The sequence below is a fragment of the Podarcis liolepis genome, assembly GCF_965112155.1.
Source record: "Podarcis liolepis genome assembly, chromosome: 1".
Classification (NCBI taxonomy): domain Eukaryota; kingdom Metazoa; phylum Chordata; class Lepidosauria; order Squamata; family Lacertidae; genus Podarcis; species Podarcis liolepis.
In genome coordinates this window covers 7,528,780-7,556,113 of record NC_139554.1, presented here as the reverse complement: position 1 = coordinate 7,556,113, position 27,334 = coordinate 7,528,780, and the positions used below count along the sequence as shown (strand labels likewise).

General features: G+C 47.0%; 1 protein-coding gene across 8 annotated transcripts in view; it reads left to right on the top strand.

The window, feature by feature from the left end:
* The window catches only part of KTN1 (kinectin 1), a 112,474-nt gene that overhangs the window by 54,552 nt on the left and 30,588 nt on the right, over nt 1-27,334 (top strand). For 4 of the 8 annotated variants that reach the window (XM_083514182.1, XM_083514186.1, XM_083514183.1 and 1 more), the window contains exons 15-32: nt 393-461; nt 2,598-2,635; nt 2,769-2,859; nt 4,251-4,319; nt 9,617-9,651; nt 10,587-10,677; nt 12,240-12,308; nt 13,975-14,012; nt 15,368-15,458; nt 15,623-15,691; nt 19,987-20,024; nt 23,349-23,439; nt 23,543-23,611; nt 23,975-24,012; nt 25,113-25,203; nt 25,292-25,360; nt 25,911-25,948; nt 26,463-26,553. In XM_083514182.1, the coding sequence (XP_083370308.1) occupies nt 393-461; nt 2,598-2,635; nt 2,769-2,859; nt 4,251-4,319; nt 9,617-9,651; nt 10,587-10,677; nt 12,240-12,308; nt 13,975-14,012; nt 15,368-15,458; nt 15,623-15,691; nt 19,987-20,024; nt 23,349-23,439; nt 23,543-23,611; nt 23,975-24,012; nt 25,113-25,203; nt 25,292-25,360; nt 25,911-25,948; nt 26,463-26,553 (1,185 nt within the window). The remainder of the gene's footprint in view (nt 1-392; nt 462-2,597; nt 2,636-2,768; nt 2,860-4,250; nt 4,320-9,616; nt 9,652-10,586; nt 10,678-12,239; nt 12,309-13,974; nt 14,013-15,367; nt 15,459-15,622; nt 15,692-19,986; nt 20,025-23,348; nt 23,440-23,542; nt 23,612-23,974; nt 24,013-25,112; nt 25,204-25,291; nt 25,361-25,910; nt 25,949-26,462; nt 26,554-27,334) is intronic. The other 4 variants (XM_083514187.1, XM_083514185.1, XM_083514184.1 and 1 more) reach the window with 1 other exon arrangement.

The following is a 27,334-nucleotide window of genomic DNA, read 5'->3' as shown; positions in this document are numbered from 1 at the left end:
GAACTGGGAATATATTTTGTGGTTAGGATTTATTGGTCATCTATCTACAGAAGAAATCAATAACTAAAGTGGTCTTTCTTCAAAATATATACGTATTTGAAGGATGCACTAAACGTTGCATCGAGTTTGGTGTTTTTAAACTGTGTGAAATAAACAAGTAGCAGCACAACCGCAGAAATCTGCCCAATGTTGGGAAGGTAGGGAAGAAGATGGGATTTTAACCTGCCTGTGGAAGGAGACGAGATGAGGCTGTTTCTTAGCAGGTACATGGAATGTATGTTTTGATTGCTGCGGATGAGGAGCTCAAACTGAGATTGGTGCAGTTGAAAATGTCACGGCTGGGACTTTCTGGCCGCACCCTGTAATGTGAAACCTGTTTCTCCCCTCTCCAGGTTGTACAGAACATGAACATGTCCCTCAAAGCAGAAGTGCAGAAGTTGCAGGCGCTCACCAACGAGCAGGTTAACAAACCCATATTCATATCTTGACAAGTACTGTGTTCTGCCATTCCACTGACAACACTTGAGTATTATTTGTGCTGAGTAATATTTGTGCTTTAGCGCAAGTTAAGGAAAACCGGCTCCAAATGTAAAAGGCGGGGTCATTCAGTGCCACTTGGGAATGATCTAAACTCAAAAGTACTTAAGGTGTGCTCAGTTAGAAGCTCACCTCAAGGGGGTGAGTTTCATCTCTTATCTGCTGTTCTTTGCACAAAATCTCGAAAAGAAAAGCTTTGGCTCACACCTGACCTCACACATGGAAGCCCCTTTTCCCCTGCAGTCAGAAACTTAGAGGCTGGTTAGAGTTGATCGTTAGTGATAGGGGCGTTTTGCACATGCTCTAGTGCCGTAGCTCAGATTTTGTGCTGCACATTCAGCCCAAATGTGTACCTAAGCATAGTATATAAATGCAACAATTCTTTATCCAGCCTAGGCCTACATTCTGTTTACCTAATCTAGTGATTTTTGTTGCTTAGGATGATCCACCTTGGCCTTGGACCCTCCTCTCTTCCTCAGTTCCAAACATCTGCACAATTTTTTGTTTTGTAATTAATCCACTGCTACTGCTAACAAGTTGTGATAAGAAATCGTGCTTGCCCTGCCTAAATAGATGAGACGATTTGAGATCTAGGACTTTCGAGGGAAACGTGAAGGAAACAGTTGACTATTTAGTCAAGTAAACAAAAAGCAGGAGTGGAGAAAATCTAGCCCTCCATATGTTCCAGTTACAGATAGGTAGCCGTGTTGGTCTGCCATAGTCAAAATAAAAAAATTCCTTCCAGTAGCACCTTAAAGACCAACTAAGTTAGTTCTTGGTATGAGCTTTCGTGTGCATGCACACTTCTTCAGATACACTGAAACAGAAGTTGCCAGACCCTTCTATAGGTTCTATAGACCCTCCATATGAGGTTCTATAGACCCTCCATATGAGGTTCTATAGACCCTCCATATGTTGTTAGACTTCAGTTCCCATCAGTCTCAGCCAGAATGGCCAGTAGTCAGGAATGATGGGAGTTGTAGTTCGGCGACATTTGGAGGGCATCTCCTTCCCCACCCCTGAAATAAAGGGTTGCACAATGGGGAGACTCTTGGTTCCCTGTCCTTGTGGGCTTGAACAGAGTGGAGGACGGTTCATGCTAAGGCCACATGTAGCAGACTAAGGAGACCCAGGTCTAGATCATCTCTCTGCCCTGGAGCACGCTGAGCGATGGCACACCTCTCACTGTTTCTCAGCCAAAAATAACTCGCAAGGTTACACATACTTTCCATCACAGTTGTGCTTGCTGCGTCTGGCGCACAGAGTATAAAAGACAAATGTGCTCCTCATTCACCTATGGGCACGTGCTGGCGAGCTGCAGCCAAGTCGGGTTCCAAGCACATGTCTTACTGATGCTAAAGGGCATGTGTCTTATCATTCATGCTTTCACATCTTTGCAGACAGAATCTGCGTTAACTGCAGCAAATGCAAGTGCTGTACAAAGCGTTGAGCCGCCATGGGGAATTAAGCACCTGTTTGTGAATTGTTTCATTGCAGGCGGAAGTTTTACTGTGCTCGTGGCTTCAACCTGCTTTGAAGCTCCTCCAGCTTAAGGGGGAAATCCTCCTTTTTCTAGATTGCGGCTTGAAGGCATTTTCAGAATATCAGAGTAATGGAGTTGGTGCCCCCACACTGGAATGACTCTCTGCCCGTTCGTGGGCAGATATCTTCTTCCCCGCCCCCCCCCCCAGCTCTGTGGCATTTCCTTTAATGCAGGCATATACATCATTATCCAGAGCAACGGGGCCCTGAGCATTTTCACTTCCTAGCCTGTTACCTAATATAAAGTGTTTTCTTTCCTAGATTTGAAAGCATCGCTGCAGAGCACAGTCTGATGAGCAGATTACTGAGCATGTGGCGGTGCCTTTTTCAGAGATGTGCAAAACATGTGTCTGTCCACCCCACCCCTTTTTTTTTGCTTGTGGCAGAAAATGAGAAGCACAGCAAGAAGCTAAATTTCATGGGCTCAATCTTGGCTTTTTAATGTTGGATGTAGCTGTGTTTGCTGACTCTTGCTCGGATGCAACACACTAAATAGTGCTAATCCTCTTTCTATCTAGGCCGCTGCTGCGCATGAGCTGGAAAGGATGCAGAAAAGGTAAATAAACAAAGAGTGCCATCTGATAAGCCATTGTTCTTTGATTGTTATGTGCTTGCTTTGGAGTGGGCTGGGCCTTGTAAGCAGGGGGGCGGGGCTTTCTTCCTTTTTAACCTTTTGCCCTGTTTTTCAGTACTCAGGCCAGAGATGAAAAAATCAGAGCACTGGAGGAGCAGCTTCAGGGACACCATGCCAAAGCTTCAAGTGCAAAAGAGGAACTTCAGGTAGAGTGTGTGTGTGTGTGTGTGTGTGTGTGCGCGCGCGCGCGCATTGCCTAGAGAAGCCTTACTCACAACAGGACAGCTGACAACTTGGCAGCAGGACTAGGAAGGGCACAAGAAAAGGTGCTGGATGGTAGTGTAGCAGCACAGCGCCCCAAAAACAAATGGAGATGCGGCTTGAAAAAAATTGCTGTCAGTGATGCAGGAAAGAAAAGTGAGGTGTCTCATCACAAAATTGTGGCTCAGCATGAAGCGAGCAGAGGGGCACTGCAGTGTCTATGCAGACCCCAGTGCTAAGGAGCTTCTGAAACGAGTGGGGATTTCAATATGAGCAAAAGTATTCACTCATACTTAGCGTTCCCCTTCCCCATGCTTTTTCTCCAGATCAGCTGTTTTTCCTTATTTTTATTTTTAATCAGGGGACTTGAGGTCTAAACCACACGTTATGATATTCAGTATTTTTAAAAGTGTGCTTAAACTGAACTCTTTTATTTGGGGGGAAAGTAGCTGCAGGACATGTGATCTAGAATATGCTCTGATCCAGATCAGGCTTGCAGGGTTCCCTGCTGGAGAATGATCATAGCCAGAGGTGCTGTTCATAGCAGTGCTGCTAACAGAGGCAAGGTTTTCTCCCAAATGCTAGATTTGCTTCCAGTTGCTAGACCTTTAGGGTGTTTTTTTTTGGGGGGGGTTCCTAGTCTATCCCCTTCCCTGGTTCCCCAGTTTATTCTAGTTCTTCCTTTGAGCATCCCTCCCTCCCAGCTCAATGCTGTTGAAATGTGATTTCCTGCATTCAGGAGGAAGGGCCCAGAGCTCAGTGGTGGATCATCTGTTTGGCATGCAGAAGGTCCTTGCTTCAATTCCTGGCATCTCCAGGACCTGTTCCTTCCCCTTCGGAAGCAGCTCTCCAGGAGTTCAGAAGTGCAAGCAATACTGAGCTAGACAGACCCAGTGGTCTGATTTGTCATAAGGCAGCTTCATGTGTTCAGTGTCTCTTCCCACCCCACCCCCCAAGATCAAATTTGTACTTCCTCCCCTTATTCCTTCTGTTCCATCAAAGCACTTTCCTCTGTGTTCAAAGCACTTCACATAGGCTATTCCAGTAAATCTGTGCCCCTTGGGATCGCCTGGAGCAAGCTGGGATCGCCATAAGTGGGTTAAAGCGAAGACCCTTCCCAGAAGTGCTGTCATTATAATCATGGTGGCGATCCACCCTTTTCAATTCAACGGATAGATAGCCAACCCAAACAGGGATCAGGACTCTCTTAACATTTCTGCCAATTGCTGTTCATCAGAACCACCCTTTCTCTTCCAATAACACAAAGAAAATTGCAGGAGCAATGTCTGGGCACAGAATTCCGAACTGACAGCGCCGTCTGGTGATTTCATTTCAGGTTCTAAAGGATCAAAACAAAGCGCTGCAGCTGGAAGTTCAGAAGCTGCAGGCTCTCTTGTCTGAGCAGGTATGGCAGGCAAATTTCTGCTAATAATACTATATTTGTTCAGAAACAGCTGTAGATGCAGCTGATTTGAGGGTTGGATGTGGGAGCCAGCAGAGGGTTAAAGGATGTTTATATCCTGTGTCTTCTAGTTGCTTATAGAGCTGGGTTTGGAACGACTTCTAGGTAGGATGCGCTGCCCGCACCCCCCCCCCCCCACATGAACAACATCACACCTGAGAAGGGAGGTTATATGCTCAGAAATCTAGTATCTAATTCGAATTCCGGAGCTGTCTTTGGTGGTGGACAATACTTGCTTGGTTAAGTGAGCTCCACACCCCAGTTAACTTCTTGAGTATTTCAGGAGGACAGGGTGCAGATTCACACCCAACTCACATTTAAAACGCATGACTTCCTCCAAAGAATCCCAGGAAACAGTCGTTTGCCAAGGGTGCTGGGAATTGTAGCTCTGGGTAAAGCTGCAGTTCTCAGGATTCCTTGGGGGAAGTCATGTGCTTTAAATACATGGTGCAGATCTGCCAGATAGTTAAGCTTCAAAAATCATTTAATTTTTTTTGAAAAAGTGGGGCATAAATGTTTGTGCCTGCTCTTGTCCTTTGCTTTTGTATCTAGATTGGTATTATTTGCTGCATGTTTATGCATGGTGTTTGGAATAGACTGAAAACAGGTGCAAGATCTTGACGATTTCACCATTTATTGACAATATTTTATGCTCCTTAATATGCATGATCCGTAAGCCGTTTATGTACCGTATTTTTTGCTCTATAAGACTCACTTTTTCCCACCTAAAAAGTACGGGGAAATGTGTGTGCGTCTTATGGAGCGAAGGCAGGCTGTGCAGCTATCCCAGAAGCCAGAACAGCAAGAGGGATTGCTGCTTTCACTGCACAGCAATCCCTCTTGCTATTGTGGCTTCTGAGATTCAGAATATTTTTTTTCTTGTTTTCCTCCTCCAAAAACTAGGTGCGTCTTGTGGTCTGGTGCATCTTATAGAGCGAAAAATACGGTAATACCATATGTTAATGTTAACTATATGAGAAATTAATTGGAAAATAAGATTCTGGTCCTCCATGGGCATGGTTAGAATGCTTGCAGCAAAAAGCATCCCCTTATAATATCCAGTCTCTTTCTCTTAAAAATACAACTTCAGGGTAGGAAGCAGCCAAATGGACCCCCCACTTCATTTGGCCACTATTTCTTCAATTGGCCACTAATTCCTGCATTGGAAGGGATTGGACTAGATGACTCTTGGGGTGTCTTCCAACTCTACGATTCTATGATTCTTATCCTCTCACAATACCATTATGTCTTGCTGGGGGGCAGGGCGCGGAGTTGGAGTAGACAATCTGAAATACACAAAAACGATGCTTGCACGTTGAGAACATGCAGGCCCAACAACTCTTTGGAGCACACTTAATAGGCTTTTCCTGCTTCGCGAATGCCAGCGGTGCTCTAGACGACGTTTTCAGTAAGGGATGCCTTTAATTGCTTATGCCTCTGGCAGTACAGTATTACAATATTCAGATGGGTGGACAATGCTGTGATATTCAGGGTTGCTGTTCCCTTGGCCAGGGTGGAGAGCACCAGCTGCTTGTGTTATCTACTAGATCTTGCTGAGTAGACCAGACATCAGTGGTAGGCCTTCAGTACAAACCTTAGCTTTGCTCTTTGCTTGGATAACGAGAGGGTTTGGTTTGCATTTGAGACTCAGGGGCTGAGAATGGAGATGTTGGGGTCACCGTTTGCCTTCCCCGCTCCAGATGGCAGAGCATAAGCCCCTCTGATCTCAGGCTACGTGACCTAGAAATGGTTGTTTTGGTGCAGCTCCTGGAAAAAGGGAATCCACAAAGGACTAGAAGTGGTGCTGCTACCATCGGTAGCTTGGAAAGGGAGCATTTTGGGAGCAACAGTTTGCTTAGCTCCTTTGGCTTCTTTGATGTCTTCCTTCTTGCCACTAAGGAGCAGCCACATTTGGGCGCACAGGTCCTGCAAATGCAGCCGACCAAGTTGGCTCTTGCCAACATCTATGGAACAATATCTCACTGTAAGTAACTGGGAGATGTCTCCAACGTAGTCTTACTCAGAGCAGACCCATTCAAATTACTGGACCTAAGTTCCCCATGTCCGTCAGTTCCAATGGGTCTTCCTTGATCTGCCGCAGAGCTCATCGTTTTATTTGCTACAATAGTTTAACTCAGGGGTCGGCAAAGTTTTTGTGGCTTGGCCCGGTTCACGGTCCCGCAGACTCCACGGTGGGCCGGAGTGCGCACGCACACGCATGCGCAAATGCTATTTCCAGCATGGAGGATGCGTGTGCAGCTTCCCATTTGCTGTAGGAGCTTCCTGCAGCCAATGGGAAGCCAGCCAGCCAGCGTCGCAGATGGTGGTCTCCGCTCTGCTCTGTGGCGCACGGGAGCTGACTGAATGGGCGGCGGGGGTCCATGGGCTGCTTAAACGATCCCCATGGGTCGCTTGTGGCCCATGGGTCTTAGGTTGCCGACCCCTGGTTTAACTAATAGAACTTGCACTGAGGAAGTTATGCCAGGAGCAGGGGGGAATGTAATTTTGGGGTTATAAGGAGCTGCTGTGCAGCAAGTCAGTTGCAGGCAGAGGTCATTCTCAGCCACCCTCTCTGAGGTGTTTTGACCCAGGGGAAGCCAGCAAGGTGCCTTCAGATGTGTTCGGCTACATCTCATATCCCTATTCAGGAATTATGGGAGCTGCAGTCCAACATCCGTAGGGTAACACATTGCCTACCCTTGGTTTAACTGGACATTTGTTGTTGTTTAGTCATGTCCGACTCTTCGTGACCCCCTGGACCAGAGCACGCCAGGCACTCCTGTCTTCCACTGCCTCCCGCAGTTTGGTCAAACTCATGCTGGTAGCTTCGAGAACACTGTCCAACCATCTCATCCCCTTCTCCTTGTGCCCTCCATCTTTCCCAACATCAGGGTCTTTTCCAGGGAGTCTTCTCTTCTCATGAGGTGGCCAAAGTATTGGAGCCTCAGTTTCAGGATCTGTCCTTCCAGTGAGCACTCAGGGCTGATTTCCTTCAGAATGGAGAGGTTTGATCTTCTTGCAGTCCATGGGACTCTCCAGAGTCTCCTCCAGCACCATAATTCAAAAGCATCCATTCTTCAGCGATCAGCCTTTATGGTCCAGCTCTCACTTCCATACATCACGACTGGGAAAACCATAGCTTGAACTGGACATGGCGAGGATCAAATCTGGAACCTCCTGTGTCAACAGAAAAGTGAGAGGGGGAAGAGTCTCTTACAGATCACCAAACATGGCAGACAGACACCTAGCATTCTTTTGGCAAGATTGCTTAAAGCTCCAGAGGCTACAGAGCTGATGAAGGAATACTTCAGTAGTTCTGCAAGAAAATTGAAGAATAATGTGGAAAAATGGAATCTGACCAAAAAGCTTGGCACTAGGGACAAATTTCTAGGAAGCTGAGACTGTAAGAGGCTGAGATAATTCCTCTAATTGAAGCTTCTGTGGATGGGAAGAGTAGCAGAACATCAGTTGCATAAAGATAATACCTCAACTTGGAAGAAGTAACAGAAGGGAGGGTTTATATGTGTTTCCTAGGATTGTGCAGAAATTGCTGAAACAGAAACTGGTACTGCTTGAGAATGTGAAATCTTGATAACTGAAAAAGGGGATTACTGAACAGAATCTCCAGCACTTAAGAGATAGCCCGGGAGGGAGCTTCACTGCATTGTGTAACTCCTTAGCCCTTCATATGTCCAGCAGAAGCAGAATAAATCATGCAAAGCTCTGCTAATTGGTTAGATTTCAACGGATTTTCTAGTTTCTCTTAGTCCAGAGCATAGAGAGTTCTGGTTGAAGGAAGGGCAGGATTCTGGGAATGGGGGAAAGAGCAGAAAGGTTCCAACATCTTTCGTTCAGGCTATATTGGTTTAGCCAGGAGTGCAGTGGACCAAATCAGAATTGCTTAAACACGAAATAAATTTATTTAAGTAATAGAGGCTGTTTTAAAAATTCATTTTTCTTTGGCTAGTGGCTCTTATATGGAGGCAATAACCTTACATTTATTACAGAAAAGGGGGGCTTTTACGTCTTAACAAAGGGAAGTAGGTAATGTTGCTTACAAGTAATCTTTTTTTAAACTGGAGACTAGCTCATTGAATGAATCAAAGCTTATTCTGTCAGAATGACAAAATACTGTAATAATTACAAGGTGAGGAGTAAAGTCGTTCAGAGGATTTTGGTGGCTAGTATCTAAGGCAGGGGACGCAGGTGGCGCTGTGGGTAAAACCTCAGCGCCTAGGACTTGCCGATCGCATGGTTGGCGGTTCGAATCCCCGCGGTGGGGTGCGCTCCCGTCGTTTGGTCCCAGCGCCTGCCAACCTAGCAGTTCGAAAGCACCCCCGGGTGCAAGTAGATAAATAGGGACCGCTTACCAGCGGGAAGGTAAACGGCGTTCCGTGTGCTGCGCTGGCTCACCAGATGCAGCTTGTCACGCTGGCCACGTGACCCTAGAGTGAGATGAGCGCACAACCTTAGAGTCTGGCAAGACTGGCCTGTATGGGCAGGGGTACCTTTACCTTTATCTATGGCAGGCATAGGCAAACTCGGCCCTCCAGATGCTTTGGTACTACAACTCCCATCATCCCTGACCACTGGTCCTGTTAGCTAGGGATGATGGGAGTTGTAGTCCCAAAACATCTGGAGGGCAGAGTTTGCCTATGCCTGATCCAAGGGTACAGAGACTGGGGTGAGGTATAAAATAAAAAAATTCCTTCCAGTAGCACCTTAAAGACCAACTAAGTTAGTTCTTGGTATGAGCTTTCGTGTGCATGCACACTTCTTCAGATACACTGGGGTGAGGTATGTTAGGGAGTAGGAAAGCATCTCCTTGGCTCCAGGAAGCCCTTTTCTGTCCTCTCGTTCTCAAGCTATCTTTAGCATAATGGGCCACTTTGCTTTGAAATATTAACTGTAACGGTGAGAGCTGGGAACATGTTCTATTTGGCTTGGATAAAAGTGGCAGTTCCAGAATTCCTGCTTAATAGGAGTCGGGATATCTGGGCCATTTGCACTGCTAGGCAACGCATGGCAGTTTTGGAGCATCGTTGAAAGAAATCTAATCACCTTTTAACATGATTATTATCATGGCTGGGGAGGGGGATTTTCAGCTTCAGACTTTCTGCATCGGCGCTTCAGATAATCAGCAGAAATGCAAACAGCCGGATTCTGAGCAGCTGTCTTGCTCACTAGAGCTGCAAACCAGCATTAAGCATGACTTTTCTCTCTTTCTCTCCTGCTTTCAGACGAATAAGGATTTGTTGGAGCAAATGGAAAGAAGGTAAGAGATGGGGCAGTAGGTAGCCTCTCATTTATTTCACAAGCAAACTTTCACAAGCAAAAAGAACAGCTAATCTTATTAAGAATAATAAATCTGTAGGTGTTTTGTGCTAAGTACCTGCAGCCTAGCAGGGGGTGTCAGGAGCTCAGCCTACACTCGAGTAGGACCCTGGCAGAGACACATGCCCGACTGGGATGTTCTCTCCCTCCTGGTCTTTCGTTCGGGAGCTTCAAAAGCTTTCTTCTGCCTGAACATCACAGCGACCGATGCCAACAGACACAGGCACACTTAGGGATCCGCAGAGTCTGCGCAGTTCACGTAACAGACCTCAGCAACTCAGCATTTTGGCTAATCTACTTTATTTACATATAAACACACACGGAACACTGCAACATGGCTCCCCCTCTCTCTCGCATCAAACAGCACAGAGAAAAAAGAACAAAGGACAATAGTCCCACTTCACAGAACACAGTAACACAAACATCCTGTCTCCATCAATTCCCACTCTGTGGAGTTGAAACATATACTGTCATGTGATAGACAACAATCCCATGACTGCAATCATGGGGCAGGAATTCTAACAGGGGGAGGACCCCATACCTCTGTGCTAAGGTGCATGCTTAACATGGAGAGGGTTCCAGGTTCCATCCCTAACATTTCCAGTTACAAGATTTTCAGTACCTAGACTGGGAACAACTGCTCTGCTGAAGACACCCTGAGAACCGTTGTCTGCTAATGAGACAGTCCTGGCCTAAACGAACTAGTGGTCTGGCTCTCATTTTAAGGCTGCTTCGTATGTTCTTGCTTGCTCGCCACCAATGCCCACTGGCTTCAGCAGGAAAGACACCCAAACAAATGAACATAGGATTGTCGTCCTGGTAGCACCAGTTGATTTTGAGTTGAAGTTCATCACATCCTTTTCAACTCCTCCTCAGCATGACAGACAAGGATGACAAAATAAAGACGGTTGAGGAACTCCTTGAAGCTGGACTCATAGAGATGGCAAATAAAGAAGACGAGCTGAAGGTAAACTCTCTTCTTAAGAGTCAGGCATGCCCAGTGCATGAACAGTGTGGCATTGGGTGCTAATATAGTGTGTCTCGCTCCACCACAGGGTAGTTACATGCCTGGATTGTAGCAACAGCAGCTGCTGCTTCACTTTTGTCCCAAGCTCCCCTTTTCTGTCTCTCCATCGCTGTCCTGCCTCAGTTGCTCTGTTCTCCTCCCCACTCTCCCTGGAAAAATAATGGGCTAATCCAGCAACTCAGCTTAGGTCGAGGGACAGTGAAAGACTGGCAAAGGAAGAGGACTTCCTCAGCCCCATCCTGAGTCCAGTCACAGAACTAGTTAAATACAGTGGTACCTCGAGTTACATAGGCTTCAGGTTACATACGCTTCAGATTACGGACTCCGCTAACCCAGAAATAGTACCTCGAGTTAAGAACTTTGCTTCAGGATGAGAACAGAAATCGTGCTCTGGCGGTGCGGTGGCAGCAGGAGGCCCCATTAGCTAAAGTGGTGCTTCAGGTTAAGAACAGTTTCAGGTTAAGAACGGACTTCCAGAACAAATTAAGTACTTAACCCGAGGTACCACTGCATCTTATACAGCAGTTAGTGGCAGGAGATGAAGTCAGCAACTGAAGATCTTACTGAATGCGACAATGGCACACCCATGTTTTGTAGTCTATAAAGGGAGGGAACCATGATGGAGTACCCCAGCTGCACCAAATTCCAGATACAGTCGTACCTTGGAAGTTGAATGGAATCCGTTCCGGAAGTCCGTTCGACTTCCAAAACTTTCGGAAACCAAAGCGCAGCTCCTGATTGGCTGCAGGAAGCTCCTGCAGCCAATCAGAAGGCCTGTTGGACGTTCAGGTTCCAAAGAGCGTTCACAAACTGGAGCACTCACTTCCGGGTTTGCAGCATTCGGGAGCCAAAACGTCGAAGTACCAAGGCGTTTGGGATCCAAGGTACGACTGTATTCCCTGTCTGAAAAGCAGCACAAGCTTTTTCCAGTTGTAGTCCCTTTAAGAAAGCAGTTATGGACTTGAATCTTACAGGGCAAGCTTTTTTCCTTTGGCTTTTTTCTTTCTACACTTGAGAAAAGTGAACGCCTTCAGCGTAAGGTAGCAGCCATCCATTTAGACTCTCCCGCCTGCCCCATTGGTACTTGTCTACCGGCCAAGCTTTGTAAGCTTGAAGGAGCGTGTGACGCTTAGATCTCGGGTGTGAAGCTCTTCCTTTGACCTGCTTATTCTGTTTGGGCTGGGTAAATGTTGCTGAGCTCCTTGCAGGCTAAAACCCAAGGGCACGTATCAGTGGATAGGAAGACCAGGACAGACTTTTTCTGAGATGTTTCACAGGGTGAGAACCACCACTTTAAAGGTTTTGAGGAGAGATGCTGGGGTACAAAACAAAGATTATGTCAGGAAAGGGACCCAGCCATGTAAACCGTGACTTCCACACGTTTAAAATGTTGTCAGATAAGTCAGCAGCGATAATAGAATGTTGTTATTGGCAAATGTATCATCTTCCCTTTTGTGGTTGCAATTAACAGTACTGTGTTGAAAACGTTTTCCTCTTAAAAGGCACTGAGAACAGAGAACGCATCCTTGAAAAGTGAAGTTGAAAATCTGCAGAGGGTACAAACAGAGCAGGTACGTTGCCTTGGTTTGGTTTTGTTAAGAAAGGTTTTCAAATTGGTTGCTGTTAAGTCAATCCCTGTCGGAGGATTTCGCCTGAAATTGCTGCTTCCATTTTGCAATGGGCCTCACTGCTTTTGCCTTGTGCTTTTCGTTCAGTTGGATTTCAAAGAATTGGGTCCTTGAAGAGTTAACTGCTAACATTCCTGCAGTCTGCTAACCCCTGTAAATAAATGTCTGCACAAATGTCTTACTCCACATGAGCAGAGGAATAGTGTAAAGAGACGCTCTCAGAAGATCTCCGCGGCCTACTTCCATGATTAGAAAGATTGCATGTCAGCTGTTGTTTATGCATAAACGGCAGTTGCAGTTATGTCTGCATTAGCCCTCGTGTGACACGTGATGCAAATATTGCTGCTGCTTAATCCAATCTAAAAATATAATTGACCAACATTCTGATCTGTGGGTACCCTTTCCATCAGCAAAGCTAGCGAGAGGTGATGCCATCTGTTCTGAGTTCAGCCCTCGGTCCTTTGAAGCCCATTCAAAGCAAGGTGAAGGTTTTTCTAAACTTGAAAGTAGTTGCTGTGACTTTCTGCAAGTCCTACCCCAGCTTCTGGCCCTGAGGCAGCCATCGACTCTTGATGGTTTCACTGCAGTTCTACTTGCAGGGTTTGCCCGTTTTGACAAAGGGAGATGGGGTTTAATGTTGAAAACTTGTCAACATTATTTACCCAGTTGGGCTTGTGGAAAGATTGCATTCAACCTTGAGCTGGGCTGTTGGCTGTCTTCAGAGTGTAAGCAGAATTTGTCGGTCAAGCCATGCAAAGGTAAAACCTTTGGCCATGCATGCATTCGACATGCAGAGGGGCTGAGAGGCCAGTTGGCAAGCCCAGCTCGGACGTCTCCTTCCATCGGCCTGTGCTAAATCCGACGTAAATCAGCGACCTTTAGAAGCCAGGGCACATAATTAGCAGAGTGTACTGCGCACACAGAAGTAGGCGTGAGTCGTATGAAGTCATGCTACAGCTACAGATTTATTAAACATAAATCAGAACAAAGAAACATGTTGTCTCTCTCATGTCGTCTCGGAGAGAACAGCAAAAGCAAAAGCTATACACAAACGGAAGTTCCCAGCATACTATGCTGGAATGTAAACAGACATGTGACATGCAACAATCTCACGCCTATTCCTTAAGGTGGAATGGAAATGTCAACAGCATTCAACCTTGAGCTGAGTTGTTAACTATCTTTAGAGTGTAAGCAGAACTTGTTGGCCAAGCCATGCAAAGGTAAAGCCTTTGGCCGTGCAGCAAAGTTCCACACTTTCCAAGTGCCCTCCCAAGGTACAGTAGTTTCTAGCATTGCAGAAGAAGGGAAATTGTGGGTCTCAGTGAGATTCCATTAGAACAGGAGCTTGCAAAGTATCATTCATAAAGCTGCCCTACCTCTGTTTGGTGAGGAAACCTGTATTCCTCAAGCTGACTCTTAAATTTTGCAAAGAACTAATTACAGGTGCTGCAAAATGCTACAGTTTAGTCTGATTAAAAAAAAAATAGGACCGATTAGCTTTCCAAAACGAATTCCATCAGCAAAGTTGGTGAGAGCTGGTACCATCTGCTAGCTTCAGTATTCTGACTTTCTCTCTAAACATCCGTCCTCCTTGCTTTTGTTCCCCAAGGTTTCCTTTGCAACGTTGGTGGAAGAATTACAAAGAGTGTAAGTAAAAGCACATTTCCTTTTCTTCAGTTTGAAAGCCCTCTTTACCCTTACTTTTCTGTTATCCACGAAGCCTGTGTGGGCAGGCTTTGACTACAGAAGCGCCCAGACTTTAAGAATGTGATCTGTGCAGTGGGATGTTCGAAGTTGCTGCATTTGACTCTTCAGAAGAAACCATGATTGTGAAATGAAAGGCTTCAGGGTGCAGCCTAAATTGAGGCTGCTGCCCAGCAGGGCTTAACAGAGCAATGGGGCCATCGCTGCATCTATAGTCCTGCCAAGCTTGACACCAGGGGTAGAAGGGAGGAGGACAGGTAGATGACTTCACCATTCTAGAGCTAGTACAGTAGTCAGAACCAGAGCAGACCCAGTGCTGTCATGTGACCATAATGGATCCAACTTGGGATCCAGCTGATTCTGGGCCAGCTCAGCCCCCCTCCCCAACCTAAATAAAACAAAAATATCATCTGCATGTGTGTTGAAACAAATTTCCCCCCCTGTATGCTTGCTCGGGTCACACCAGTGCACACAGAATAAAGTTGGATTGCTTGCATGAGATTTATAACTTTTGGGGTTTCCTTTTTAAAGTCCCAGGGAGCTTTCAAGTCGGGTGCCAATAGCTGCACTGGCATTGGGTGAAAACCCAACCTTGTTTTAAAAGCAGAAAGAATGTCCTGCAGTAATAGTAAAAAGGTAAAGGTACCCCTGCCCGTACGGGCCAGTCTTGACAGACTCTAGGGTTGTGCGCCCATCTCACTCAAGAGGCCGGGGGCCAGCGCTGTCCGGAGACACTTCCGGGTCACGTGGCCAGCGTGACAAAGCTGCATCTGGCGAGCCAGCGCAGCACACGGAAACACCGTTTACCTTCCCGCCAGTAAGCGGTCCCTATTTATCTACTTGCACCCGGGGGTGCTTTTGAACTGCTAGGTTGGCAGGCGCTGGGACCGAACGACGGGAGCGCACCCCGCCGTGGGGATTCGAACCGCCGACCTTTTGATCTGCAAGCCTTAGGCGCTGAGGCTTTTACCCACAGCGCCACCGGCATCCCGCAGTAATAGTAGCAGTGCTGTATTCTTTGAAGAAGATTAATTGAAGAAATTGCTTTTCTTTAAGCAGAAGCTTCTCTACCAGCAGATCCCACCCTACTCTTTCAGTTGTGAATCAGTTTACTGTATACCTAAAATACCAACTTCTTGATGCTTGCTCTGATTAATTTGGGCAGTATTGCATTATATTCTTCAGCAACTTCCTGAAGCATTTCTTTCCCATCTTGCGCAAATGCCTCCCCTTCCAATGCTGTACCACTGAGTTTCTTAACCTCTCTACTCTTTTCACTCTCTCTCTCTTTGCTAAAGAATTAGTGAGAAGGATGGGAAAATCAAGTCTGTGGAAGAACTGCTCCAGGCTGAGGTCCTTAAAGTTGCCACCAAGGAAAAAACTGTCCAGGTAGGTGCTGGATCTGTCGTGCGCTGCCTTTCTTGTGTGTGTGTTTGTGTGTTTGTCATTGCATTGCCCTGTTTGTGGCCGAATTTTTCGCACCCTTCTTTTTCTCATTTTTGTGGGATGTGTTGTCTCCATTGTACAACCTTGTCTGTTTTGTCATTGAAAAGGGTTTGGCACAGGAAATAGAGGCTCTGAAAGAAGAAATAGGAAAGGCCCAGCTTGGAAAGGACACACAGGTAAAGTGGTATTGAGCCGGCAGCTGGAGGGAGTCCTTTGCTTTGCAGTCTTCCTCTTCCTGCAGTGTGTCTCCTCCTTTCCTATCTGTCGGGGGTGGGGGGGCTCTTGCTGGGAGAGGCCTGGCGCTTTCATGCATTGCCATTGAACCCTCAGGAGGCTGGGCCACTAGGTGAAGGGGGTGCTGTTCCACCAACATGGTCGAACATGTTCGCCAGTGTGGTGTAGTGGTTAAGAGCGGTAGTCACGTAATCTGGGAAACCGGGTTCGCGTCTCCGCTCCTCCACATGCAGCTGCTGGGTGACCTTGGGCCAGTCACACTTCTGTGAAGTCTCTCAGCCCCACTCACCTCACAGAGTGTTTGTTGTGGGGGAGGAAGGGAAAGGAGAATGTTAGCCGCTTTGAGACTCCTTAAAAGGGAGTGAAAGGTGGGATATCAAATCCAACATCAACCAGCCCCTGCCTACCTGCCTGCCTGCCTTCTGACTTACATCCAGTCCTGGAGGTGGCGCTGGCTGTCATCTTAGCCTCAGTGTTGCCCTTGTAGAACTGAGCATCAGGAAGGATGGGGACAAGACCAGAATTTGCTTACTCTGCTGTTAGCTGCCCTTCCTTTTTGTGCCCCCTGCCTTGTGCCCCGTTACTCTCTGGTGGGCGCCAGCTGCCGCTGAGTGAACCATGAGATATATGTCTAATCAATTAAACATCCATATGAACGATTAAAAGCCTATCGCTTGGCGAAAGAGGCATTCTCAACCAATCCGTCAGGCGATTTGTTAAAAGGAAATCAAAATTTACGAGCACATAATAAAACTGCGAGTGATTTGTTTCACAGTGCGGTTTGAAAGCTTCTGCACCCACGTTTAAGCAGCCTCCTCCGCCTGGTTGCATGCCAGAGGAGGAAGGGGGGAATGCACAAGCCTGAGGGTCTTCGTGCAGTGGGAAACTGATTTCACATTGCGTCCGAAACAGTCCCAGGAGTTTGCTTTGCAGTCTTACACACACCCTTGGGGAGTCAGCTCTGTTTAAGTTCCTGGGAGTGACTTCAGAGCATACAAGTCATCTACCTCTGTATTGTCCACTCACTTTCTGGGATCTCCACCTGTTACCTAATTATTTATCTGGAGAGACCAGATAAATGGAGAGACCAAACCTGTCCCCGCCCGCAACCTGTGAAGCATATGGCCTACTGCTGAATTGCCACAGCACCCCCTTCCCTTCATGCACAGCCCTGCAATCCATAGCCCAGCAGTTGCTGTATTCTTACCTTACACTGAGCACTTGCAAAGTCGTCTTGGCACCTGTCAGGAGCTGAGCAAAGCACCCTGGGACATTGCCTAGAATTCCCTGCCATGTGCAGAGAGCCTCGTGGCAGGGATACACATCTATGTGGAAAGGGTTTCAGGAGGAAGAAGCTTTCAAAAATGTATTTTTATTATGTACAGTCGTACCTTGGATCCCGAACGCCTTGCGACTCGAACGTTTTGGCTCCCGGACACCGCAAACCCGGAAGTGAGTGTTCCGGTTTGCAAACGTTCTTTGGAACCCAAACGTCCGACACGGCTTCTGTGGCTTCTGATTGGCTGCAGGAACTTCCTGCAGCCAATCGGAAGCTACGCCTTGGTTGTCGGAACATTTTTGGAAGTCAAACGGACTTCCGGAATGGATTCCGTTTGACAACCAAGGTACGACTGTGTTAAATTTGTACACTGCCCTGTACCTGTAGATGTCATGGTGGTTCGAAACCACTGAAGTTGCGTGTCCAAGAGTATAGCACGCTCTTAGAATCATAGCATTGCAAGGGACCCTAGGGGTCATCTAGTCCAACCCCCTGTAATGCAGGAATCGCTTGTCTACCTAAATAATCTAAGTGCCTGGCACAGGAGGTTACCAGACAGCTGTGTGCTGCTATACATTTTGTCTGGAGCTCAACTTTATTACAGTGGTACCTCGGGTTACATACGCTTCAGGTTACAGACTCCGCTAACCCAGAAATAGTATCTTGGGTTAAGAACTTTGCTTCAGGATGAGAACAGAAATCGTGCTCTGGCGGCAGCAGGAGGCCCCATTAGCTAAAGTGGTGCTTCAGGTTAAGAACAGTTTCAGGTTAAGAACGGACCTCCGGAACGAATTAAGTACTTAACCTGAGGTACCACTGTATCTATTTGGAGGGGGAATGTATTGGGCTACATGGAGCATATTTTGTCTTGCCATTAAATGTTGCTCTCTTAATTTGTTGTGGAAGAGGGCACCCGTGAGGTGAGCTTGGCTTCTCTGAAAGCGGGGCCTGGGGGGGGGGGGGAGCTTAACTTCCAGATTATGCCCCATTTTCCTTGGGGAAGGCACCCATGAAGCTTGATCTTTTCTGCCTCACTGTGTGCTGTAAGGTCTACTCCTGGAAAATGTTCACAGGTACGCAGGTTTAGGACCATAGGAGGCATGCCACACGAGGCATTATATATATTTAGGGGTAAACAAATGTAATAATTTAAAAAATAAAATAAATGAAAGGCAGCACATTAGATTGGGTAGTGGCACATGAGGGCATAAAGCATGGGAGAGTTCAATGGGGCAAGTGCATGAGCAAGGGGCCTCTGACATCTAGCTGAGCCTGTAGCATTTCCTGACAGTAAGAGCTGTTCGACAGTGGAATTTGCTGCCAAGGAGTGTGGTGGAGTCTCCTCCTTTGGAGGTCTTTAAGCAGAGGCTTGACAACCATATGTCAGGAGTGCTCTGATGGTGTTTCCTGCTTGGCAGGGGGTTGGACTCGATGGCCCTTGTGGTCTCTTCCAACTCTATGATTCTATGATTAAAACGCCCTTGCTCCTCCTTCTGAACTGCCTGGATTCCTTGTCATCCCAGGAGGTGTCTTCGCTATTACAGTGGTACCTCTGGATGTGAACAGGATCCATTCTGGAGCCCCGTTCGCATCCTGAGCAGAACGCAACTCACGTCTGCGGGTCGCGATTTGCCACTTCGGTGCATGTGTACGACGTCATTTTGAGCGCGTGCACAAGCGGCGAAACCCGAAAGTAACACGCTCCGTTACCTCTGGGTCGCTGTGGAGCGTAATCTGAAAACGCTCAACCTGAACCACATTTAACCCGAGGTATGACTGTACTTACTCTTCCATCTTAGGCAGTGTGAACTCTTGTTTGCTCTGCAGCGTTTGAACAGATGCAGCTACGGGCCTAGAAGCCACATGGCGGCATTTATTAGGCGGCCAACACAAGTGTTGCACTTGCGGTCTTAAGATTGCTTTGTGGGAAATCCTGACACACTGCGTCTTCTCCCTTGGCCATTCTAGCTCTTCATTTTGGGATTAAAATCCAGAGAAGGGGGAGAAATAGATACCTTAGTTTCCCAAACTTGGGTCCCCAGCTGTGTTTGGACTACAGTTCCCATCATCCCACTGGTCCTGCTAGCTAGGGTTGATGGGAATTGTAGTCCAACAACAACCAGAGACCCAGGTTTGGGACTTTGCCCCAGTCCCTTTCTTCCATCAACCCCAAGCTGAACTTTGTTCTGTTACTATAAAAGCCCTTTTGAGCCAAACCTGGGTCTGGCATAGTCATCTCACTAAAAGTTTTTAATTGTGTTAGCGACATAAAACTTAACCTTGATTTCAGAGGTGGCAATGCATGCCAGTGGTTAAAGCAGCCTCTCTCAATCTTGGGTCCCCAGGTGTTATTGAGCTACAACTCACTTCATCTCCGGCCACTGGTCATACTAGCTGTGGACAATGGGGGTTGTAGTCCTACAGCTTCTGGAATATCCAAGACTGGGAAGGGATGGGTTAGAGTGTGATGCTTTTAACTTTCAAACCTTAATTCCTTCAAGCTGGTCTTAGCCTCTGGATGGCCTTATCTCTCTGGCCGTTATCTCTCTGGCCTGCAGATCCTCCAGACTCTGAGACTGGAAGGACAGTGGCTAATCTCCTGGCATTTGGGAATAGGAATAGCAAGTTAAAGATGTGTTGATTTAATGCGTTTAAACTATTTGTGCATTCAAAATAGCTTACAGAAACAAGAGCTTTTCCTCATAGTGATTTGAAATGTGAAAGAAAAGATATAGGCAGATTATTGGACCACAAAGTTTAACCCCTTTCAGCTACTTCTAGAAATTCCCATTTCTTCTTCTTCAGGGGCTGCTTCTCTTTTTGCATCTTTTTTGGTAAATGGGCCATTGGTTTGCTGTCCTCAAATTTGATACTTTTGAGGGGTGTAGGGGCATTACTGTTTACATATACTTAGTGCTTCTTTTCAGACTAACTCTGTGTTCTGTACTCTTTCTGTAGATATCAGCTGCCCAAGAAGTCAGAGATCTTCAGAATCTGTAAGTGGTTTTTGCTGGTTTATAAAACTGCAGGTGTCCTTATTAACATGATAATGGTTGTTTTTTTCTACAGGTGCCTTTTTGTGACTGATCTTGATTTATGAGCAAACAGCTCTAGAATCTGAGAACTCCTTAACCTGCCTTAAATCTCTGAATTGGATTGTGCACTTCGATGTTAATCTAAGGCTAAGACTTTAAAAGCAAGGGGAAAGCACTTAGATAATTTTGACATAAGATAAATTGCCATTTTCTGTAACAAAGAGCGCCAGTACATGGAGATGTTGCATCCAACTTAGGGAGTCGGATCAAGAGGTTCAGAATACCGTTAACTATTTCAGTTGGTTTCTGATAATGTGGATTGCGGTCGGTGCTGCATAAGCAGAGAGTCATCCTGTTGAGTCCTTGGCGATTCCCGTTAAAAGGATCTTGGGTTGCTGAGCTGGCGAAAGATCCTGCAGCTTTGTGCATTAGTATGAGCTTCAAGGGGTAGTGAGTAAAGGTAAAGGGACCCCTGACCGTTAGGTCCATTCGTGACCGACTCTGGGGTTGCGGCGCTCATCTCACTTTATTGGCCGAGGGAGCCGGCGTACAGCTTCCGGGTCATGTGGCCGGCATGACTAAGCCGCTTCTGGCGAACCAGAGCAGCGCACGGAAACGCCGTTTACCTTCCCGCCACAGCAGTACCTATTTATCTACTTGCACTTTGACGTGCTTTTGAACTGCTTGGTTGGCAGGAGCAGGGACCGAGCAATGGGAGCTCACCCCGTCGCGGGGATTCGAACTACCGACCTTCTGATCAGCAAGTCCTAGACTCTGTGGTTTAACCCACAGCGCCACCCGCGTCCCCAGGCTCTAGCATAGGATCTTTGAAACTGAGATGACGGAGACTAAACCTTGAACTGTTCACATCCAAAGCATGTTCTCTGCATCTAAGGCAGCTGTGGGGAACCTTTGGGCTGCCAGATGTTGCTGAACTTCAGTTCCCTCACCCCTGGCAAGCCTGGCCCATGGTCAGGGAAAATGGGAGTTGCAGTTCAGCAACAACGGGAGCTCACCCCGTCGCGGGGATTCGAACCGCCGACCTTCTGATCAGCAAGTCCTAGGCTCTGTGGTTTAACCCACAACGCCACCCGCGTCCCTGGTAGTAGCATCACAATAAACCGCAAACAACATATGGCGATACATTTTCTTTGCACTTATTGTTCCAAAGCATGAACAGCAACAAACAGCACCCACGTGCCTCATAGATTTATTGAGTTGGTCTGCCGGCATTTTCTTGTAATAAGTTAATTTGATAATTGTCATGATATACCATTTCCACACCCCCCCCAATCCATTCAAAAAGGGCTGTTTAAAATAAAAATAAATTGATAGCTGCTGCTGCAAAAAAAGCAGTGGCAAAAAACTGGGGGGGTGGGGGGTGGAGAGCACAACCCCCTTCCACTTTTTTAAAAAAACAAACCAAATTCTAGCTAACAATCCACAGAGTCATAAAAATTCCAAAGCATAACCTCCTAAATTCAATTCATCATAAACCAATAAAATCAAAATGCCCAGCAGCACAAATAAAATAAGCCGTATCACTGCGTAAGGTCATAAGAAGAGCCTGCCGGATCAGGGCAATGGCTCATTTAATCCGGCATCCTGTTCTCACAGTGGCTGAGCAGATGCCCCAAAGCAGGATTCGAGCACCGGCGCCTCTCCTCCTCCTGCCGTTTCTGGTAACTGGCACTCAGGGGCATTTCTGCCTCCAGCTGTCGAGGGAGAGCATAGCCGCCATGACTGGTAGCTGTCAATAGCCCCCTCCTCCATAAATTTCTCTCATCTTCTTTAAAGTCATCTAAGGTGGTGGTCCGGGACGTGGGTGGCGCTGTGGGTTAAACCACAGAGCCTAGGACTTGCAGATCAGAAGGTTGGTGGTTCGAATCCCCGCGACGGGGTGAGCTCCCATTGCTCAGTCCCTGCTCCTGCCCACCTAGCAGTTCAAAAGCACATCAAAGTGCAAGTAGATAAATAGGTACCACTCCGGCGGGAAGGTAAACGGTGTTTCCATGCGCTGCTCTAGTTCGCCAGAAGCGGCTTAGTCATGCTGGCCACATGACCCGGAAGCTGTACGCCGGCTCCATCAGCCAATAAAGCGAGATGAGCGCCACAACTCCAGAGTCGGCCACGACTGGACCTAATGGTCAGGGGTCCCTTTACCTTTAAGGTGGTGGTCCTCCCTGCCTCCTGTGGGAGCGAGTTCCATGGTTCCATCTTAGTGCTGTGTGAAGAAGTGCTTCATTTTATCTGTCCTTAATTGTCCAACGTTCAATTTTGCCGGATGTCTGCAAGTTCTAGTGTTAGAACTTAGGAAATGCTTACCTCTCAAAATGCTTTCGAGGGACAGGAATATTTTGGCCCTTTCCTAAAGAAGAAAGCGGAGAGTGGCAGCCAGTCAACAAGGCCTTTAAAACCACAAGAGTTCTGTTTTGGCACATAATTTTGTTGTTGTCGTACTTCTGCTTCTACCCATTGAACCCCTGCATGCTGTGGGTCTGATTTATGTCTGTGCTGTGCCTCCACAGTCAGAGGCAGTAATGCGTGTGGGTATCAGTTGCTACAAACGGCAGACGGAGGAAATGTTCTTGCAGGTTTCCCAAAAGCATCTCAGTGGCCAGTCCGAGAACAGGGTGCTGGTCTAGCTGGGCCACTGGCCTGATCCTGCAGGCTCTTCTTGTGTTCTTATGGGCACACAGAACAAAAGACGTTGACCCAGGTTATAAATGCTGGCCTGTTTCAAGGCAACACCGCAGTGACATAGTGGAGGCACACCAAAAGCTTCTAATCGGCCTCGGCCCAGTATACCTGAAGGAGCGTCTCCACCCCCATCGTTCTGCCCGGACACTGAGGTCCAGCTCCGAGGGCCTTCTGGCGGTTCCCTCCCTGCGAGAAGCCAGGTTACAGGGAACCAGGCAGAGGGCCTTCTCGGTGGTGGCGCCCGGCCTGTGGAACACCCTCCCACCAGATGTCAAAGAGAAAAACAACTACCAAACTTTTAGAAGTCATCTGAAGGCAGCCCTGTTTAAGGAAGCTTTGAATGTTTAACAAGCCACTGTATTTTAATACTTTGTTGGAAGCCGCCCAGGGTGGCTGGGGAGACCCAGCCAGATCGGCGGGGTATAAATAATAAATTATTATTGTTGTTGTTGTTGTTGTTGTTGTTATTATTATTATCATCATCATCATCATCATCATCACATCTTTTGACTATTGTTTGTCAGTGTTAAATCTGCATTTTTTTAAAAAAATGAGACTTGACTTCTCTTGTGCTTCCTTTTGCAGATTGAAGAGGAAAGAGGAGCAGGTGACAAGTATGGAGGTGTCGTTGAGAGAAAAGGAGAGTGAGATTGCCAAGAAAGGAGAGTGGCTTCAGGTAAAGTCTTGTGAAGTGCTCAACGCTCTCTTGGAGCCTGCAGGAGTGCAGAGCTTGCATATCTGATCTGGTGTTCTTTCTCCCTTTTAAAAAATGCCCATAGGGACAGCAGGATACACTGCAGCACTTGAACAACAAAGTCAAGGAACTCGAGCAGCTGAACTCTCAGCAGGTGGGGGCTACTTGCTGTGCATCTTATCCCTCCTTTCAGAGTTTGTTTAATGCATCCTAAAGCTTTTGCTAGGAAAGGCAACACCTTAGTGACAGAGTACCTGTGCTGCGTTCAAAAGGTCCCAATATCTTTACTCCCCAATATCTTCAGGTGGGAACAAGAGACACTACCTGGAACCCCGGAGAGTCTCTTGCAGTCAGTGTTCACGATACTGAGCTGCATGAATCAAGGGTCTGACCGCAGTATAAGGCAGCTTCTTGCATTCCTATCCCTTGCCCTATCTAAGCAGTCATAACCAGGCAGGGGTCATGACATTGTTAGCTGAACTGTCACAGTGAAAGCAAATCCTTTCTTCCCTGTTAGGTTTCTGCTTCTTCGTCGATCAAGGACCTTGAGGCTCTGTAAGTAAACCGAGTGGAGCATCTACCACAGTTACTATGCTCTTTCATCCAGCTGTGTGTGATGGCTATACTCTTGGGGGGGGGGTGAGAGAGAGAGAGTGCACTCATGACCACATTTCAATTAGTACAGTGGTACCTCTGGTTACGAATGGAGGCCTGTTCGCAACATGAGCAGAACGTAACCCGCAGTGGCGTGTCCGCGCAACGCAGGTTGTGATTCGCCACTTCTGCACAAGTGCATGACGTCATTTTGCACGCATGCGCGAGCGGCGAAACCCAGAAGTAACCCTTTCCAGTACTTCCGGGTTGCTGTGGGACGCAACCTGAAAATATGTATCAGGAAGCAAACGTAACATGAGGTATGACTGTATTTGGCATTGTCTAGAGTAGCATTCTGCACCTTCCCGAAGAGCTGCTTCTCTCTGATCTCCTTCAAATGTGCAGTGAAAGTTGGGCTCATCATTTGTTGCCAGGCAGATGAGCAAGAGCAGCAGTCATTAGTTACTTGGGGGGAAAATAAAAAAATTCCTTCCAGTAGCACCTTAAAGACCAACTAAGTTAGTTCTTGGTATGAGCTTTCGTGTGCATGCACACTTCTTCAGATACACACGAAAGCTCATACCAAGAACTAACTTAGTTGGTCTTTAAGGTGCTACTGGAAGGAATTTTTTTATTTTGACTATGGCAGACCAACACAGCTACCTATCTGTAACTGGGGGGAAAATGTCCATGCAAAACTGTTTCCATACAACTCAGCCCAAACATTGCTCCCTGGTCATGTAGAGTAAAACTATTCTATCTTGGGCAGTGTGTCAAATAGTTCAGTATCTGCTTGCCAGTTCACATGTCTGCCACAACACAGACTGGCAAGAATTATCATCTGAACACTTATGCAGAGAAATCTGGGAGGTTCTGTAAATACTGTGATCCTTCCTTAACTTACATAAAACCAGCATGTTACCTGCTCTGTGAACCACTTTTGGCTTATTTCGGTAAAGAGAATTAGGATGCACATAACAAAAGCAACCTCAACAAATGGAGTAAATAAACTGCAGATCTGCAAGAAAGCAATGTGAATAACTTTTAAATTGTGTCCGCAGACTGAAAACGAAGCAAGAAGAAGTGCAAAAGATGGAGATCTTACTAGACGAGAGGGGGAAAGAAGTCTCTCACCAAAGAAAAGAATTGCAGGTGACAGCATAGGGGCCTTAGGAGGAGGAGAAGAGGGACAAGAGAGATGAATGGGCAGCCATGTCTAACACACCGTCCTCTCTTGCAGGTTGTACAGGAGGAGAATCGGTTACTAAGAGCACAGATTCAGGAAATAAAGCAGGAAAATGGAGAGCAGGTATTTCTCCTGATTGCTGATTTGCAGTGCGCATAGAGAGAGATGGGATGCTATGTTGTATTTGCACATGCCAGAATTTAAAATAATTTTGGTTGAAAATGTCCAGGAGGCAAAATCTATGGGGAAGTAAGATCTAAATCACCCGCAGTAACTGCTTCCTGTGTTCTGTTGAGGGAGGGAGGGCACATTTTCCTGCATGAATTCTTGGTGGATTCTCGGGGAGGGAGAGGCTTTGGCTGCCTCTCCCTTTGCATTGATCCTTCTGCAGGCCCCACCTGTGACCTGCCACTGCAGCCTCTGCGCTTGAGAAGCTGCTTGGAAGAGAGACGTACTGGCAAAGGGGCTCAAGCGCCTGCTCTGCGGCTTGTGCATATCCCTTGCCTCTTGACTATGAACTGATTGTGCAAACCAGGTGGCAATGTGGCTAAGCAACCTTTGGATGCTGCAGCCGAAAGCAACATATTGCTGCGTAATTAATCTTGATAAAAGCCAGACATCTGCCAGGCACCTACCTGCTTCTGTTTAAATAAGGTGTCCTGATCTCTTTCAGGAATCTCTGGCCATCAGGAATGAACAGCTTCTACAGCTGTAAGTATTGGTAGTCAATTAGAAGCCATTTTAGCAAGTAAGCAGCAATGTAAATCAATCTGTAATAATACTGTTACCCCAATTAAACTGTAATATTCCCTTTTCACGGGTGAAGGCAAATATGTTTCCTTTGGATGGAATGGATAATCCTGCGTTCCTAGTTCTCTTCCCCAGCTGGTCTTCCCAGCTTAAATTGCCTCCCCGCTCCTGTTTTCTCTCCCATCAGAAAGTGCCTTTTTCTCTTCCTAAATATGCTAGCCAGGCTGCCATTAAACACTGTGAAGTGTAATGTGCAGTTGAGTCCTAGGCTCTCACGTTTCTAAACTCTGCAAGCTTCTAGCCTTCATGGCCCAAGGGAGAACCTTGACATTTTTCTGGGCATATTTTCCATGGAAGGGGACAAATGGGGTGGGAAGTCCAGCAGAGTCACAGAGCCATGTTCTACGTGGAGGGGGGATTCTCAGGGTTCAATGAAATGCGTGTTTCTGACGCTTTCTGTTTCGTATGGATTCAGCATCACAGGGAAAGAGGGGGAGATCGCCAGCCTCCAGAAGGAGCTGGGCTCCTTGAAACATGCGGTGGAGCAACAGAGGCAAAAGAACAACGTAAGTAGCCTGGAATTCACTGGGGGAGCTTGACTCTGCTTTAAGGTGCTTCTTGCCCGTCATGTGGGTACTGAGCAGGAAGCGCTCCGTCTCCTTCCTGCAACAGCCAGAGCATCCTGGCTTTCCCAGTAGCCAGAGACGGATCCTGCTCTGCGTGGTAAGAGACTGCTGCACGCAGACTACTGGGGCAAGTTGAGCTCTGGTTTGCGGGCGAAACCTCAGAAGGCCGGAACTGAGCTTTGCATGCCTAGGTGTGTGAGTCTATGGAATACGACGAAGGGGAAGGATTTTGGGAGGCCACATCCAAACGTGGGCAGACCTGAGCTACAGAAGCTTGGGAAGTACTTGCTCAGTCCAAGAAAGCAAGCTCTTGTCACCTTGTTGTGTGCCTTCATTTCACCTGTTCCAGAGATCCTTTGGCTTGGCTTGGTTTCCTTCTTAAATTTGGGCAGGGGAGCCTGTGCCTCTCCACATGGTGTTGGTCTGCCACTTCCATCATCCATGATCGTTAGGAGCTAAAGTCCATCATCATTTGGCGTGGCTACAGGCTCTCCACCACTGCTTTAAATCCTTGTGTTTTCATTTAACCGAGGCTGAAATGTTCCGGGCAATCAAATACTATTTTCTAAGGTGGGCATTGTGTGGTGCCTGACTGTGTCCTTTTGAACTTGCCTTTCAGCCAGCTTTTTTCCCTTGGCAAGTGGAGTACAAATAACTAAATGAAATAGAAACAGACTTTCTGGGTCTCCTACCTAAAATTGATGGGGTCCAGCAACACACT